We start from the raw sequence: 15,453 nt of genomic DNA on the forward strand, positions 1-15,453 counted from the left end.
AAGAAATAATGAACGAATCAAACAAAAATTTATCAACAAGTAGCCGTTAGCGGGTATAAAAGCTGATTCTATTTCGGTGTCAATGGCTGAAAAGGGAGTGGCGCAATCGAACGTTCTTTTTTTTTCATTGTGAGCGCCATATCTCAAGAAGTAATGCTACGTTCTGCATGAAATTCGGAAAAAAATGTGAACATATATGTAAACAGGTGTTTGTTCAATTTTGATGCTAATAGCTCCAACAGCGGCTGTTTTTTTTTTTTTTTACAATAAGATAGATAAATCGTAATAGACTGTCGTCTGCGTATTGTTGCCATCTTATGTTTGTCAACAAATAAAATATTTGTAATTAATTTAAGCAAGGCTTTTAAAATAACTTTCAATTTTCGCTCTTTGCTTTGCTTTTGCGATAATGGGGTCGTTTCCAAAATTTTAAAAGTACTTTTTTCTGAAAGAGCATGCTTAAAAAAAACATAGAATCTGACCGTTTTTTCAAATAATTTCTTTAAGTTTAATATTTTTAAAAAAATACTTAAATCGGTGCTCTTTTATCGTTTAACGCTTCAGCCGATGACATCACAAATGATGAAATGCCATTCAGTGTTGCCATTCACGGTCCAAAACATTTAATTCGCATCTTTACTAACGCGTTTGGCAACGATATGGTTGATAGCAAGCGTAGAGCGCAATTGTAATTCGCTTCTTGATTATCATAACGTGGAAATGCGGTAGAAAGATGCGCCATAGTGCATCATTTGTGACATCATAAAGACCACGCCTTGTTTGAAAAATCGGACATTTTAGAAAATTTAATTAAAAAATGACTGTTGGGAAAATGAAAGTATTATCTGAGTCCGTGTTATTATTATTATTTTTTGCTTATTCTATCAATTTCAGTGACAAAAAGTACTACTTTTGGGGCGATTGTTAAATTTTTGCGTGTGTAATTTTGTTTTTGTTGGGAATATTGCTTCCTCGTCAAGTGCGGAGAGATCTGAATTCATAAGAAATATATAAAAGAAAGTTTCGTGATGGCCACAACATGCTAGTTTTTAAATGTTGTCTCAAATGATCGATATTTTTAGTCGATGTATTATTGTTTTCCACGTTGAACATCGATGTTGTTCCATCGATGTTCTTTTCCAATTTATTAATAACATTTTCCTACACGAAAATGAAGCTTCCGCAAACTGCTTTTCATTGGCTTTCCCTTGTTTACTTGAGAGCAGTTGCAACAACTATTTTTATGTACTCGCTTGCTCTCTCAGTCATTAATGTCAAGACTAGTCCAGATCTTGGCAACTAAGAAATGATTTCCCACTTCATTTGCAGTTCCTATTTGTGGTGCAAAAACATTTATCTGCAAGTGGCGGGTAAAAATATATTCCATCCAGGTTCGTTTTGCGCATCACTTTTGCAGAAGGATAGTTGTGTTGGCCCTCTCATTCTGAAAAATAAAGTGAAAACTTTCAACAAATGACGATTACAATTCAGTTTGCATTACTAAACATATATTTGGAATATTTCTAATTTTAAATATTCAAAAGTTTTAAATAAGTTTGAAAATGATCCTTAAGGACTCTGCAATACACAAAGGAAGAAACGATTGAGTTCTAAAACTGAAATATATTCCCATTTGGTTAATGGCCAATAAAGGTCTGTTTTTTACTTTCTTTTACAAAAAAGGAAGTATTGTATTTGTGAAAAAATTTTCACTCAAAAATCGACCTTAATTTCCATTTTGCTCACCCCCGAATGAATGTTGAGTTTTTTTTTTTTTTTTTTTTTCGACTCGACCACACGTGGATAAGTGCATAATAAGAACATATAGACACGTGAAATATCCATTTTGACGATTCCCGAGTTAATTACAACGAGTTTTCTCGTGACGTCTGTATGTACGTATGTGCGTATGTATGTGGCATACTAGAGATGTAAAATTTCCGGAAATTTTGAAATGGTGGTAAAAAAACCGTTTTTTTCCGGGTTTTTTCGGGAAAATTTTTAAAAAATGGAAAATTTGATTTTTTATGAATAAAATTAGGATTTAATAGCTCTGTATTTCTTGGGACATATAAAGGGTTAAACATTAAGAAATATATGCTATCCACACATCTGCTTGACAGAAATACACATAAAGGTAAGATTAATTAGAACAAAAAAAAACTTTTTGTTTTATAACTGAGAGCTTTCATGATCAAACACCAGAAATAAGTCAAGTCGTCATTCAACCAATAATATTGGGTAATGTGTGTCTAATCGTAACAACTACATTTTCTATTTTAGATTGCCATATTGAAACTTGAAGTATTAATTGAAATTTTCGACTTTCAAACATGACTGTTTTTTTTTTTTTTTTTTTGAAAGAAAAACAATACAATGTAAATTTACTATCTGAAAATGAAAGCTATTGAGTTTTGATTTTTTCCAATCCAGTCTCAGATCAAATCAAAACTAAATTGGTGTTTCTTAAGCTGAACCAAAACTTAAATTACAGTTTCAGTTTATTCATACGGCCGTGCTAAGCACAGTAGTAAAAGTAGTCATACCAGCACTTTTGAACAAATTTGAGTTATCATAACCAAGTTGTTCTCTGTTTCGTATTTTACTTAATAAATAAAATGTTTTAGGGTCATTTGATCAGGAACTATTGTTTTGAAAAATTCTTTAAAAAAGAGACATCTGAATCAAATATATGGAAGAGCCACACTTTAAAATACAATATCTCAGCTTGATTCCAACTGCAAATTTCCCTTTTTTGCTTAGCACGGCAGTATACAGGGCGCGGCAAAAAAAAAAAAAAAATATATATATATCGATAAAAATTGTATCATCGAATGGAAGAAAGGTAATTTCATTTTAATGAGTGCCTAATTTATTTTTGTTTCTCACTTTATTAGAAAATAATTTACAATATATTACCTAGTTTATGTATTGTTTTTCGATTTTCTTACAATTTTAAGGAAAATACTTGCTATTTTAAGTTGTTCAACCAAATAGAACGATAGTTCATTTGCTTGTTATCCCTTGACAAACAGTATTTGAAACGGCAAGCCGTTTCAAGTGGCTTTGAAATGATAGTCGGGAATGTGTACAAAAACGAACAGTGAACATTTCAGTTAATCGTCAGGTCATCCAAAAGTGAGTTCAATGAAATCCTTGGGTTTCCACGAGAGCAGTCGTTTGGGAATTTGTGACCGATAAGTGCGACTAAGGGAAAAAACAGTTCAAACAGAAGTTTTATGAGTTCCAAAAAGTTCAGGCTTTTGTATGACTCCAAAGATGCTAGAAACGTTTGAGACTGGCCGCAAATCCACGCTAGAAGAGATACCTTTTACTGATTTACCGTTCAACCGGCTCGCATCCCCCAGAACCATAGGATTTGATCTGTAGACACTACAAGCACCTTAGAAAGTGTTAGATATCGCCAAAACCCGATGTCAGGCTTGGTCTGAGGTGGAATCAGCACAAGCGACAAAAAAATCTCTAGTTTTTTGTGGATGAGGGCCGTAAAATGAAAAGTGAACCAGAAGGACATTTTAGAAGTTATTGTACTTATGTGGGCCTAAGAGCACATCAGCATTGTAGACTGGACATTTTCCTTTAACTCCACACCGATTCATATGGCCAAAAACACAAGAGTGGTGCAAAGCGCATTGTTTTTGACATGATATCATCTTTTGAGTGGACATGATATCATCTACTCACTCGACCTCAATCCCATTTATTACACTGTATGGCCTGTTTCAGAGTCAAAGGTCTACTCTAAACTACACACAAGTTTGGACTTTCTAAACCAATTGCTTTATAGAGAATAGGATTGATTAAAGGACTTGCTGCCCTTGAATGAAAATTTCAATTAGCAGTTGCATCTCTGTATTACTACAAAAGGAGATGCATTGAAACAAAGTTTTTTTTCTTTCTTTTTTTTTTTTTCTCTTTGCATACGACCTGAGAAAAATGGGTTAGGCATAAAAACCTAAAATTGGAAGCAGAAATGTAGTTTTGACCGAAGTTGTGCAGTACACTTAGAACCGGATTTTTCATAAACCAATACATATGTATACTCTTTTTACTTTCTTCTGTATTAAATATTTTGAAAAAAGTATTGGATTCGTGCAAATTTTTGAATTTCGAATTTTGACCCGGATTCGAACGTTTTGGGGTATGCTGAGTTCATTTCGACCAATTTTTGAAAAGTGTATCTCTCTCTCTCTCTCTCTCTCTCTGTGTGTGTGTGTGTGTGGTGACCAGTTTTTTGTGGCCGCTCTACAGCAAAAACTACCGCATGAAATCGAGCGAAATTTGGTACACATATGTGCCCCTATGCGAACTTATGCCCCTTGGTCTATCTCGCGAATTCCTCCAAGGGGGGTGGAGCAATGAGGCGTTTCTTGAGTTATGGGTGCCTGCTATTACTCAAAAAGTAACTGACAGAATCAAACAAAACTTGGTCCATATATTGCCTTTAACAGGTACAGGCGCTGCTTTAATTTTGGTGTCAATAACTCAAACGAGGGTTGATCTATAGAACGGTTTTTTTTTGTTTTTTTTTGTCGTCAATTGTGACTGTTGTATCTCAAGAAATATTGAACGGAATCAAACAAAAATTTATCGAAAAGTAGCCCTTAGAGGGTATAAGAGCTGATTCTATTTTGGCGTCAATAGCTGAAAAGAGGGTGGTGCAATCGAAAGTTCTTTTTTTTCCATTGTGAGTGCGGTATCTCAAGAAGTAATGCTACGTTCTGGATTAAATTTGGAATAAATGTGAATCCATATGTAAATAAGCGTTGGTTCAATTTTGGCGCCAATCGCTCCATAGAGGGCTGATTTTTTTTTTTTTTTTTTTTTTGCGAAATGAAAATAGCTTTATAAATGCAACAATAAGAAAGACATCGTAATAGACTGTCATCTGCGTATTTCGCGAGATTTTAATTGTTGGAAAATGACCAGAAAATCGCGATGATTTAAACTTTTAACGATTCCATCTTGTGTTTGTTAACAAATAAGTGTAAGTAATTATTTTAAGTAAGGCTTTTTAAAATGATTTTCAATTTTCATTCTTTGCTTTGCTTTTGAGATAAATCGGTAATTGGGATGGTCGTCAAGTTTTGGCGAGTGTAATTTTATTTTTGTTGGAACATTGCTTTCTCGTCAAGCATGGGGAAGGATCGGAATTATAAGAAAGATATAGAAGAAAGTTTCGTGATGGCCACAACATATTAGTTTTGGGATCTCATGGTACTTTGGACACACATACCGAACAAATTGTGTAAATGACGTTTTTTGACCTCATTGAAGAAAATCCAACTTTAAAAGTGATAAAAAAAAAGTTTTGGAAATGGGGTCTGCTTTATATTTTTTATGCACTTTTACAGAGATATTTTAAAATGGGTATCTTGTGAAATTCTTTTTTTACTAATTCATGCAGTAATAAGTAAAAATTCCTTAAAAAAATATCTTATACTAATATAGAAACCAAAGATTATTCCTTCTTTAGCAACTTCATAATTATTTTTTAAGTATGCAATAGTTGAAAAAAAAAATGTTTAAACGCATGAAAGATTAAGTTTATGGAGGTATCCAGTCAAAAAAAAAAAAAAAAACAGCTTTTCACTTGCTCCGATTGGTCGCTCAAGCACGGAAAATTCCGCTGGTGATTTTTGCTCGTACATTTCGCTGAAAACATGAAAGTGGACAATTTTTTTTTTTTGCTGTTGATACAAAAAACTTATGCAAACAATTTTGATTGCAATTTCAGAAAAAGAATAAAATTGGTAAAACGACAAAGTTTACTCGAATTATCCCAAAAAAAAAAAAAAAAATGCGAACAATATCTTACACTTTGTACGTTTACCAGCGATATGAATCTTTGATACTTACTCTTCTGGCTGGAAATTCAGTTGAGTAACATTTATCCTCTCGATGCTCACATTCCTATCTTGATAGTGCCAAATCGTTTGTCCAGAGGAGAACTGCTCGTGGTAGTGGCCCTGGTTCTCCCAACGGGTGGTGACGTTGCGAACGATACCAATATCCACAGAGGAAGTGACAAGGAATGTATATTCCTGCCCATTGTTCATACTGTAGAATCTGATGAGGAAATAATTGCAATCTAAGTTTGGTAGTTAGTCATATTATATATTTTTCAGGCAGGACTTGATTGTTTATGATAGTAAACTTTAAGATTTAGCTTGAATTGCAAAGATAAACCAAAACTAAATTCAGTGGCTCAATAGCTAAGGGGGGCAAAGGCCTGCCATGACCATCGCAGTTTTCTGTGGCCGAGGGCTCTACAATACAAAGGCAGATATTCTGGTTACGCGGTCAGCCGAACGCGGAACGCCCAGTGTTTAGTTTCCAAGAACGTTTGGTACTCATTTTATCGATCCACTGAAAGGATGAATGGCTGAGTCACCCTTGCCTCAACCCGAGAATCCATCTTTGGACTGTGAGGTGGAAGCAAGAAGCGCTAACACTAAGCCACAGGGCTTGAATTGTAAAGATTACATGATAAATTTCGAGCATCATGTAGTTCAACAGTTTTGGGGATATTTTTCTCATTAGTTTCGGGTATTTGTTCATTCTCTTAAAATTCATCGTGTTTATTAAAGCTAATTTTATAAAAATCATCTAAAATATAAATGCCATTTACTTCTCTCGGGATGAATGTGGCATCAAATTCCAAAGAAATATGACCACAGATAAGTTTTCTCTAACGTTTCTCTATAACAATATACTATACTCCTGTTCTATTTTAAATACCTATAAACTTCAGAGTTAATTTTTTCGTTAACTTTTATGTCGATTAATGTCGTTTATAAAATGTTTAAATGTGCAACTTACCGAAGATGAAGAAACAGAGGTTTTTTGTCCCCCCTTAGCAGCAGGAGAAGGTTCCCAGTTTTTGAATGATTTTCGAGATTCGAATCTTTGTTCTGCAAAAGCATTTGAAGGCGATATTCATAAACTATAAAACAAAAATCATTATCAGACCACGAGTAGTTAGTGCACTCAAAATGCATGCATATTAAAAACAAATTTTTCGCCTTATCTAGAAGAGTGATAACTTCATTAAGATGAATGACGAATTCGCTATTTTAAATTTAGTATGGCAAGCAGAAATAATTTTACTCACTATTCCATTGCATGAAATTTATTATGAAGCTTAGAAAATATAAAGCAGTTCATATGAAATTTCAGGTTTTGTAATTTTTTCTTCTTCATGCAAAACACTATATTTAACTACAGGTTGAATAAATAAGAAAACACAGTCAATTCGTATATAGCTGAGAACAGACGTAATTTTATAATTTTATATATTTTTGAGTTCATTAAAAGGAAAACATTGCTGAATGCTTTACCTAAGTCGAGGAGACTGGGTATATTTGATACATATGTTACATTTTGATTCTTCAAATTTTTCTTACACATGCTATGCACCAAAAACAAAATGTCCTGCAATACAATTACTATTTCCCTTTCAAATAATGATTTCAACACCTTAATCGACAAAATTTATTTCACACAACGTATCAATTGCACCTGACGTGGGTCAAGTTAAAACACAAATAAATTCGTTGTGATGCGATGTAAAAAGCGATGAAGTGAAGTTTTAAGAATTATATATAAAGAAGCCTCTCACAAAGGTTTAACGTTTAAATTCGAGTTAGATGATGTCATCAAAATTGGTATTTCGGGTGTCTGTAAGTTCCTAGGCACATATCTACGTGTGATCGGGTTGGAAAAAAACTCAACTTTTATTTGGGGGTGAGCAAATGGGTGAAAATTTTTTCGCGAATACAATACTTCCTTTTTACTTTCTTCTATATCTAATATATAGAAGAAAGTATTGGATTCCTACAAATTTTCGGATTTCGAATTTTGATGGGTTTGAAAGTTTTGAGTTATGCTGAGTTTATTTCGACCATTTTTGGAAAATCTCTCTCTCTCTCTCTCTCTCTGTGTGTGTGTGTGTGTGTGACCACATGTGAGTGACCAATTTTTTGTGGCCGCTCTACAGCAAAAACTACCACATGAAATCGAACGAAATTTGGTACACGTATGTGCCCCTATGTGAACTTGTGTCCATTGGTTTTTGGCGCAAATTCCTCCGAAAGGGGTGGAGCAATGGGACGTTTTTTGAGTTTTGCGTGACTGCTATTCTCCAGGAAGTAACTGGCAGAATCAAACAAAATTTGGTCCATATGTTGCCCCTAACAGGTACAGGTCCTGATTCAATTTTGGTGTCAATAGCTCAAACGAGGGTTGAGCTATGGAACGTTTTTTGTCGTCAATTGTGACTGCTGTATCTAAAGAAATAATGAACGTAATCAAACCAAAATTTATCGACAAGTAGCCTTTAGAGGGTATAAGAAGTGATTCTATTTTGGCGTCAACAGCTGAAAAGGGGGTGGCGCAATCTTACGTTCTTTTTTTCTATTGTGAGTGCCATATCTCAAGAAGTAAAGTAATGCTACGTTCTGAATGAAATTTGGAATCCATATGAATCCATATGTAAACAGGCGTTGGTTTAATTTTGGCGCCAATCGCTCCATGGGGGGCTGATTTTTTTTTTATTTGTGTGAATAAAAATAGCTTTATGATTGCAACAATAAGAAAGATAAATCGTAATAGACTGTCGTCTGCATTTGTCTCGTGATTTTAATTGCAAGGAAATAATCGGAAATACTATCTCAATGGTTTAAAATTTTCAACTGTTGCTCTCTTGTGCTTGTTGGCAAATAAATGTTGGTAATTATTTTAAGCAAGGCTTTTAAAATAGTTTTCAATTTTCATTCTTTGCTTTGCTTTTGAGATGAATCAGGAATTGGTATGGTCGTCAAGTTTTGGCATGTGTAATTTTGTTTCTGTTGGGAATATTGCTTCCTCGTTAAGCATGAGGAGGGATCAGAATTATAAGAAAGATAGAGAAGAAAGTTTCGTGATGGCCACAACATACTAGTTTGTAAAAGGAAGTAAAAAGCTTCTTACGCAAACAGATGTGAAAAAATGCAAGACGTAAGTGGTGGAAAAAAAACCTGGTAAAACGTAAGAGGCATAGTTGAAAAAATGATTGCGTTTAAAGTCATTTTTATTCAGGGCCCGACTAACTAAAAGTGAGGCCCAAGATCCACAATAATTTGGAGGCCCTCTGAAGGCTATTATTTTAAAAATGTGTGTATTTTTTGTATAGTTGTAATGCTATGCATAATTCTTTAAGTAATTTGGGGCCCTTAGGAAAAGGGGGCCCAAGGCCCAGGCCTAGTAGGCCTGTGCGGTAATCAGGCCCTGTTTCTACTACTCAGTAGAAAAAAATCATTTGATATGGCAATAGCAATTATAATGGTTTGGGAAACAAAATATTAATGAGATTGTTTTAGTTATGTCAAGTTGAGCATTCCAAAAAGTAGTGGTGTGTTTGAAAATTAATACTTCACAGAAAAGGAAAGAAGGGGGGGAAAAAAAAAACTCTCGAGAATTTTTTTATTTTATTTTACTAATTAGAATCAAAGCTAGTACCTACACCCCCTCTCTCCCCGCTAACAGCCCTCAGTGATGAAAAAAAGGATGAAACCTGCAATATTGAGTCAGATTATTTCAATGAACCTGCATTATTTAACGGTTAATCACAACATTAAAGGGTGCTTAATCATAACACTAAATTATTGAATAGGCTCTGAAATGACACAAAAGCGTTTTCAATGACCAACCTTAACCTTTTGACTTAAAAGGATACCTCGGGAACGTCAAAAAGTCTGTAATAGCACATGAAATGAATGTCTTCTTGGAAAATGAATGCTTTATTGGAAATAAACGATATCTTGAAAATATCAATCTACAATGGCACATGAAATGAATGACTCCTTAGAGACGTTAGTTTACGATGGCACTTAAAATGATAGTGATGTCTTGGAGACGTCAGTCCACAATGGCACTTGAATTAAATGACGTCTAAGAGACGTCGGTCAACAATGGTAATTGAAATGAAGGACATCTTGGAGACGCCAAAGAGTAATACTGCATATGAAAGGAATGACGTCATCATATGTCCAAAGTTTAAAGTATCGTCATTTTCATTTGTTTTATTAGTATTTCAAGTAGCTAATATGCAAATGCAATAGAATTAATCATACTTACGGCAAATGCTAGGATAACTTCCGCTCACCAGATACATAGTTGAAAAGTTGGAATCTTTAAATGGTATATATCGGTCTGAGTGATATCCAACTGGGGCACAGCGCGATCCATCGGTGCCACAGTCGGCACACTCGCCTCTGAGGAAAGCTTTGTAACTACGACAATAGTAACCTATCATCAGACAAGACCCGTTGCGGATACTCGAGATGAACATGGCAGCCGCTCTTTGGTGATCACTCGTCACTAAAACAGATAAAAAACTGGTTCAAAATCACATTTCTCCGCTGAAGCAAATAGGGTAGTGGAAATATTTTGAACCCAAAGATGGCTGGTACTGTCTAACCGCTGACGGTATGGGAAATGAACATCCGGTTTACAGGCGGAAATGGAGGCATTTATTAGTTTGCAGGAACGCCAGCTTTTGCAGATGTGTGTATTAGCATCTGTATTAAAAGGTCACATTGAAATGACCGAAACGCGCGCATCAAGTTTCTACTTCTCCCCCTCATTCAGATGGACTCGTCTTAACTAGCCCGTTATCGATCCATAGCCATTGAGGGCATACAGTGTACTTTTATTGATTTCTAAAGGAATGTTCGGTTAACATTAATTTGTAAGAGGTTCTTTCATATACTTTGACACAAACTTCAGGAATTCTTTTTTAAATTACTCAAAGGGAATATTTAATTTGAAATTCAACTAAAAACTATTTCAATATATACTTTTTAGCAAATTTTCCAGTATTTTTTTTCACTGCTTTTCTTATAGAACATTAGGATAAACAAAGCACTCTGACTTATTCAGTCATCATTAAAAACACGTAAACAACCAAGGTACCTATATAAAGAATAAATACCCTTGTGCTGAAAATTAAATGAATCAATTAACCAATGTTTTGAAGCATAAAAATTGCAAATTACTGCAGAAACGTGTTTCGGTGCTACAAGGAACACTCTTTCCAATGCAAAAAAGTGCGAGCTTCTGGATGAAAAGTCATCCGTGGAAAGACTCAACTTTCCACGCGGTAAAATTTAAAAGAAAATACCTGGAAGCCCATTGTCGCAGCATTCATAGTACATGAATTTAAAAAAGTAAGTTCTACTGCAGCGAATATAATGTTAAACTGAAGCGTAATTTTACCAATCTTAATTGGGAACAAATTAAACTAAAATTAAAAAGTGACATCTGCTTTGTCCGCGCAAAATTTCAATGTTTTACCTCTTTGGTCGATGTTGTAAATTACCGCAAAAAGGTGTATCCAAGCTTTACAATTGTATATATGAAAACGTGGTCACTTTTCGAGATTGGCGGTGTTTAACGGAGCCTAAATTTTTTTTTAACCAATTAACATTTTAAATGAAACTTTAACTTTAGTTGTCTTGAATACAAAATAAAGTAGTACAATATTCTAAACTTTCAAGCCCCCAATTTATTTTTTATTCCACTATATGGCCCATAATTGTATCAAGCGTTGTGTTGATACGTTGCTGACTCGTAAACTACAGTCACAGTTGAAATGTCTAAATTTTCATGTCGAATTTCCCAGCCATTTGCCTTACCTTCATAATGTAGATGAGCTGTTACTGTTTGATCATCTGGGTAAAAATCCAAATGTCCAAGTTTGTGACAGGTACCATGTCCTAGAAAAAAAAATTATAATAATGTGTATCAAAATGAAAAAAAAAATAATAATAAATCAGCAAATGGTCTGCAGGCAACAAACAAAGTTGTTTTGAAAAGTTAAACAGCGTTATTACATTACGAATCTAGTGGTTCTTAAAAATGTTTTTTCAATAATAATATTTTCAGATTAGAATGAAAAGTTGTAAAACACTACAAATTGAAAATTTGAGTAACCCGTTCTGGAAAACATAATTCTTATTAATTGTACTAGTAGTTCTACTAATTAAAACTATACTTTATACTTTAAAATTTTAACTCATTTCGTCTTCAAAATTACCTGAGTCATAATCCTTCAGCTCGGAATGAATAACATCTACAAACTCGGCATCAGCTTTGTCTAGTCGGACATTGTCTGGCAGGTTACAAAAAAATTTGTAAGCTGGATCCAAACCTGAAAATTAGATATTAATGTTTTTACTCTTGAAAGTCCTGAAAAGTTCAAGCAATTATTTAAAATAATCTCCACATGTAACTAGTAGAAAAAAGTTATAGATAATTAGAGCTAGGGGGGAATAAATCATCTTTAGCAAATCGTAACTATATGAATGATAATATTGACAGCAACAATTATTTATACTCGAAGTTATCGTGCTTAAGTTAGAATCTAGTACAAAAATAATGAAATGAAAATTGAAATATGTAATGATGTTTTTATCTTTATTTTCTTGAGAATGGGGTCGTTTCCAAAATTTTAAAAGTATTTTTTTCTGAAAGAGCATGCTTAGAAACATAGGATCTGAGCATTTTTTAAATAATTTATTTAAGTTTAATATTAAAAAAAAACTTAAATCGTTGCGCTTTCATTGTTTACACTTCTGTCGTGTGACATTACAAATGATGAAATGCCATTCAATGTTGCCATTCACAGAACAAAATATTTAATTCTCATCTTTACTCACGTGTATTGGCAACGATATGGTTGATAGCAAGCGTAGAGCGCAATTTTAATTCGCTGATTATCATAACGTGGAAACGTAGTAGAAAGATGCGCCAAATTGCATCATTTATGACGTCATAAAGACTACGCCTTGTTTGGAAAATTGCACATTTTAAAAAATTAATTAAAAAACTATTCGGAAAATGAAAGTATTTATTGGGTCCATGTATTTTTTTTTTTTTTTTTTTTGTGCTCATTCTATCCATTTCAATGACTAAAAGTAGTACTTTTGACTGAAGGAAACCACTCCACTGAAAAACGAAACTACCTGTTATTCTGGATACCATAGGCAAAATGCTTTGACCAGCGTAACCGGCCACATGAGCTCCTAAACCATGGCCAATAATGTGCATCATATTTGTCGTCAAATTTCCAAATTTCTGAAATAGAGAAAAAAACTAAATTTAAAGAGAAAAATATGCTTGGAATATTTTTTCAACAACTCATTGAGCCTTATTACGGAAAAGTGAAGTAAATATTGCATTAGTGCAAGAATTCAAAGCAAGCAAAATTTAAAAAAAGAAAAGAAAAAAAAATGCTCTTGTAATGCAAGTGGAATACACTTTAGGTGGAATTCACTTATTGCAGTAACAGAAATCAATTTCGTAATGGTAGATTCTTTATAGATATCAAATTAACAGCAAGGATTCCTGTTTTACATGACGTTGTAGTATGGACTGTACTTGGAAAAAAAATATTTTGGGGGACATGCTTTTCGTCTTTTTATGGGTTAGTTTAACGGATCTTGTTAGACTAAAAAAGGTCAGTTCAGATAGTTTTTCCAGCTTTAATTTAAGAAGTAGATATTTTGTTTTAAAAAATGGTGCCTTTAAGACAATTTACATTATTTTGTGAATAAAAAATAAATAAATAAAATCGGGGGACAGAGCATCCCCGTGTTCCCCCTCAACTACAGCATTGATTATAGTGCAACTAACAAATCACGATTTTTTTTCTCTCTCGATCCGATTGATTTCTGTCTTCTAGTAAAGTAGCGAGAAATTTCCTTCTGAGTGAGGCAAAGGAAATTTCTGGCTCCGCTATTATTACATACATGTGATCGTATTCTATTCGATCCAGTTCTGTTCGAGTTGAATGAGATCTTTAGACTGTATCAAAAATTCCATTCAGTGCTATAAACCTCTTACCTTGAGAGCATTGGTCATTCTTGCAATTTCAGCTCCAACAACTCTAGCATTGGCCACGGCTTGAATGTAAGGAGCTTGACTACCTCTGTTCCAGTCGACGATAATGACATTGGTCTCGTTATAAGCTAAGAACTCTTTCATTAATACCTGAAAAAAAACATGATTTCAGATTTTAAAAAAGTCCATTTCACTACTAAACATTGCTTTTGTAATTTTTGTTTCTAATTGCTGCATGAGTAATTTAAGAATCAGCCATCTTTTTAAAATAAATGAAGAAATCGTTACTACTGAAAGCAACGTGGAAATACTTAGAACCAATGCATCCGGTATGAGTGTTTTTACATTCTATATATACAACATTGCGCAAGTCTTGATACTTGACTTGAGGATCGTTTCGAAGATTAAGTTTTAGTGAAATATACCTTTTAAAGCCTAGATTTAACTCTTACTGCAAATGATGGTTTACACTTCCAGCCCAATAAAAATTTCCCTACCGTTTAATGAACTAAAGTTCGATAAGTTAGCTATTCTTTCATTGTTTTTAAGTGCATTAATACATTTTCTAACGTTTAATTTCTTCTGAAATTTATACCTCCCTTTTTGTACAATTTCTCCGCTCCCCCCTTCTTCTTCTTCTTTTTTCGTCCTCTTTTGTTTGCCAACACTGAACCACTACACCACCCAACTGGCATCAACTTTGTCTATTTATAGAAAATATTTGTCGGTTTGCGCACTTGTGTGAGTTTGCACATGCGTGCGAGTTTGTATTGTAAGCTCTCTAGCTCAAAAATTAAAATCAAGGAATGAAATGAAAGGAAAAGTCTCACTCTACTCAAAAACTGGGGCAAAATTTAGCCTGTGTAAAAAATTTTTTTTCTTCTTTTTTTTTTTTATAATAAATCACATCAAAGTGATATTTAACTTCAATTACTGGAGACCCGTAGTCTCCATACAGCGCGGTAATAGTTCTGTTGGACGTAACAATCCACCGAAAAAAAATCCATAAACTAAGGCCGAAGAATATAGTTATATCAACTTACAGAACTTTTTTTCTTACATCAAAATGAGAAAGATCTAGGTTTCAGTCTTCTTGAAAAGAGCTACGAGCCTAGCTGTTTGATAAAGATTTAATGCTTAAATTAATCGTTCAATTGCAGAAGAATTGTCTTGTAATAATGTTATAAGTGCGAAGTAAACTGCTTATATTGAAAAATAATAGAAGCGTCTGTTTTCAATATACGCATTTTCTCTTAATTTTTACACAAAAAGGTGATTTTTAACAAAGCAAATATTGTTAGACTCACTCACTACAAGAGAAATTTTCTACACAAATTTCATGAATTCCTTTTTTTACATATAGCGCAAATTAAGTTTCATGGTTAAAGTCCGTTTTTTTTTTCTGTGTAAATCTCACACTGCTAAACTTTTGGTTGCTAGCTATGCTTTCCCATTTTCGACAACAAAGCTCGAAGTAAATTGTAGTCTATGTAGTGTGAAAATTATAACAAGAAACAACAGCGTAATCACACTTCTATGCATTTTTGACTC

The 15,453-nt window shown here is 33.7% G+C and overlaps 1 protein-coding gene across 1 annotated transcript in view; it reads right to left on the minus strand.

Moving 5' to 3' along the window:
- Window positions 1–1,217: 1,217 nt before the first annotated feature.
- Window positions 1,218–15,453, minus strand: part of LOC129221437 (pancreatic lipase-related protein 2-like) — a 44,321-nt gene continuing 30,085 nt past the window's right edge. Inside the window, exons 3-10 of the mRNA XM_054855925.1 lie at window positions 13,906–14,052; window positions 13,026–13,137; window positions 12,098–12,211; window positions 11,697–11,777; window positions 10,138–10,380; window positions 6,844–6,967; window positions 5,881–6,090; window positions 1,218–1,444 (exon numbers count right to left, since the gene is read on the minus strand). Of these exons, the coding sequence (XP_054711900.1) occupies window positions 1,354–1,444; window positions 5,881–6,090; window positions 6,844–6,967; window positions 10,138–10,380; window positions 11,697–11,777; window positions 12,098–12,211; window positions 13,026–13,137; window positions 13,906–14,052 (1,122 nt within the window). The 3' untranslated portion in view covers window positions 1,218–1,353. The remainder of the gene's footprint in view (window positions 1,445–5,880; window positions 6,091–6,843; window positions 6,968–10,137; window positions 10,381–11,696; window positions 11,778–12,097; window positions 12,212–13,025; window positions 13,138–13,905; window positions 14,053–15,453) is intronic.

This window comes from Uloborus diversus, chromosome 1, assembly GCF_026930045.1.
Source record: "Uloborus diversus isolate 005 chromosome 1, Udiv.v.3.1, whole genome shotgun sequence".
In the NCBI taxonomy this organism is placed as follows: Eukaryota; Metazoa; Arthropoda; class Arachnida; order Araneae; family Uloboridae; genus Uloborus; species Uloborus diversus.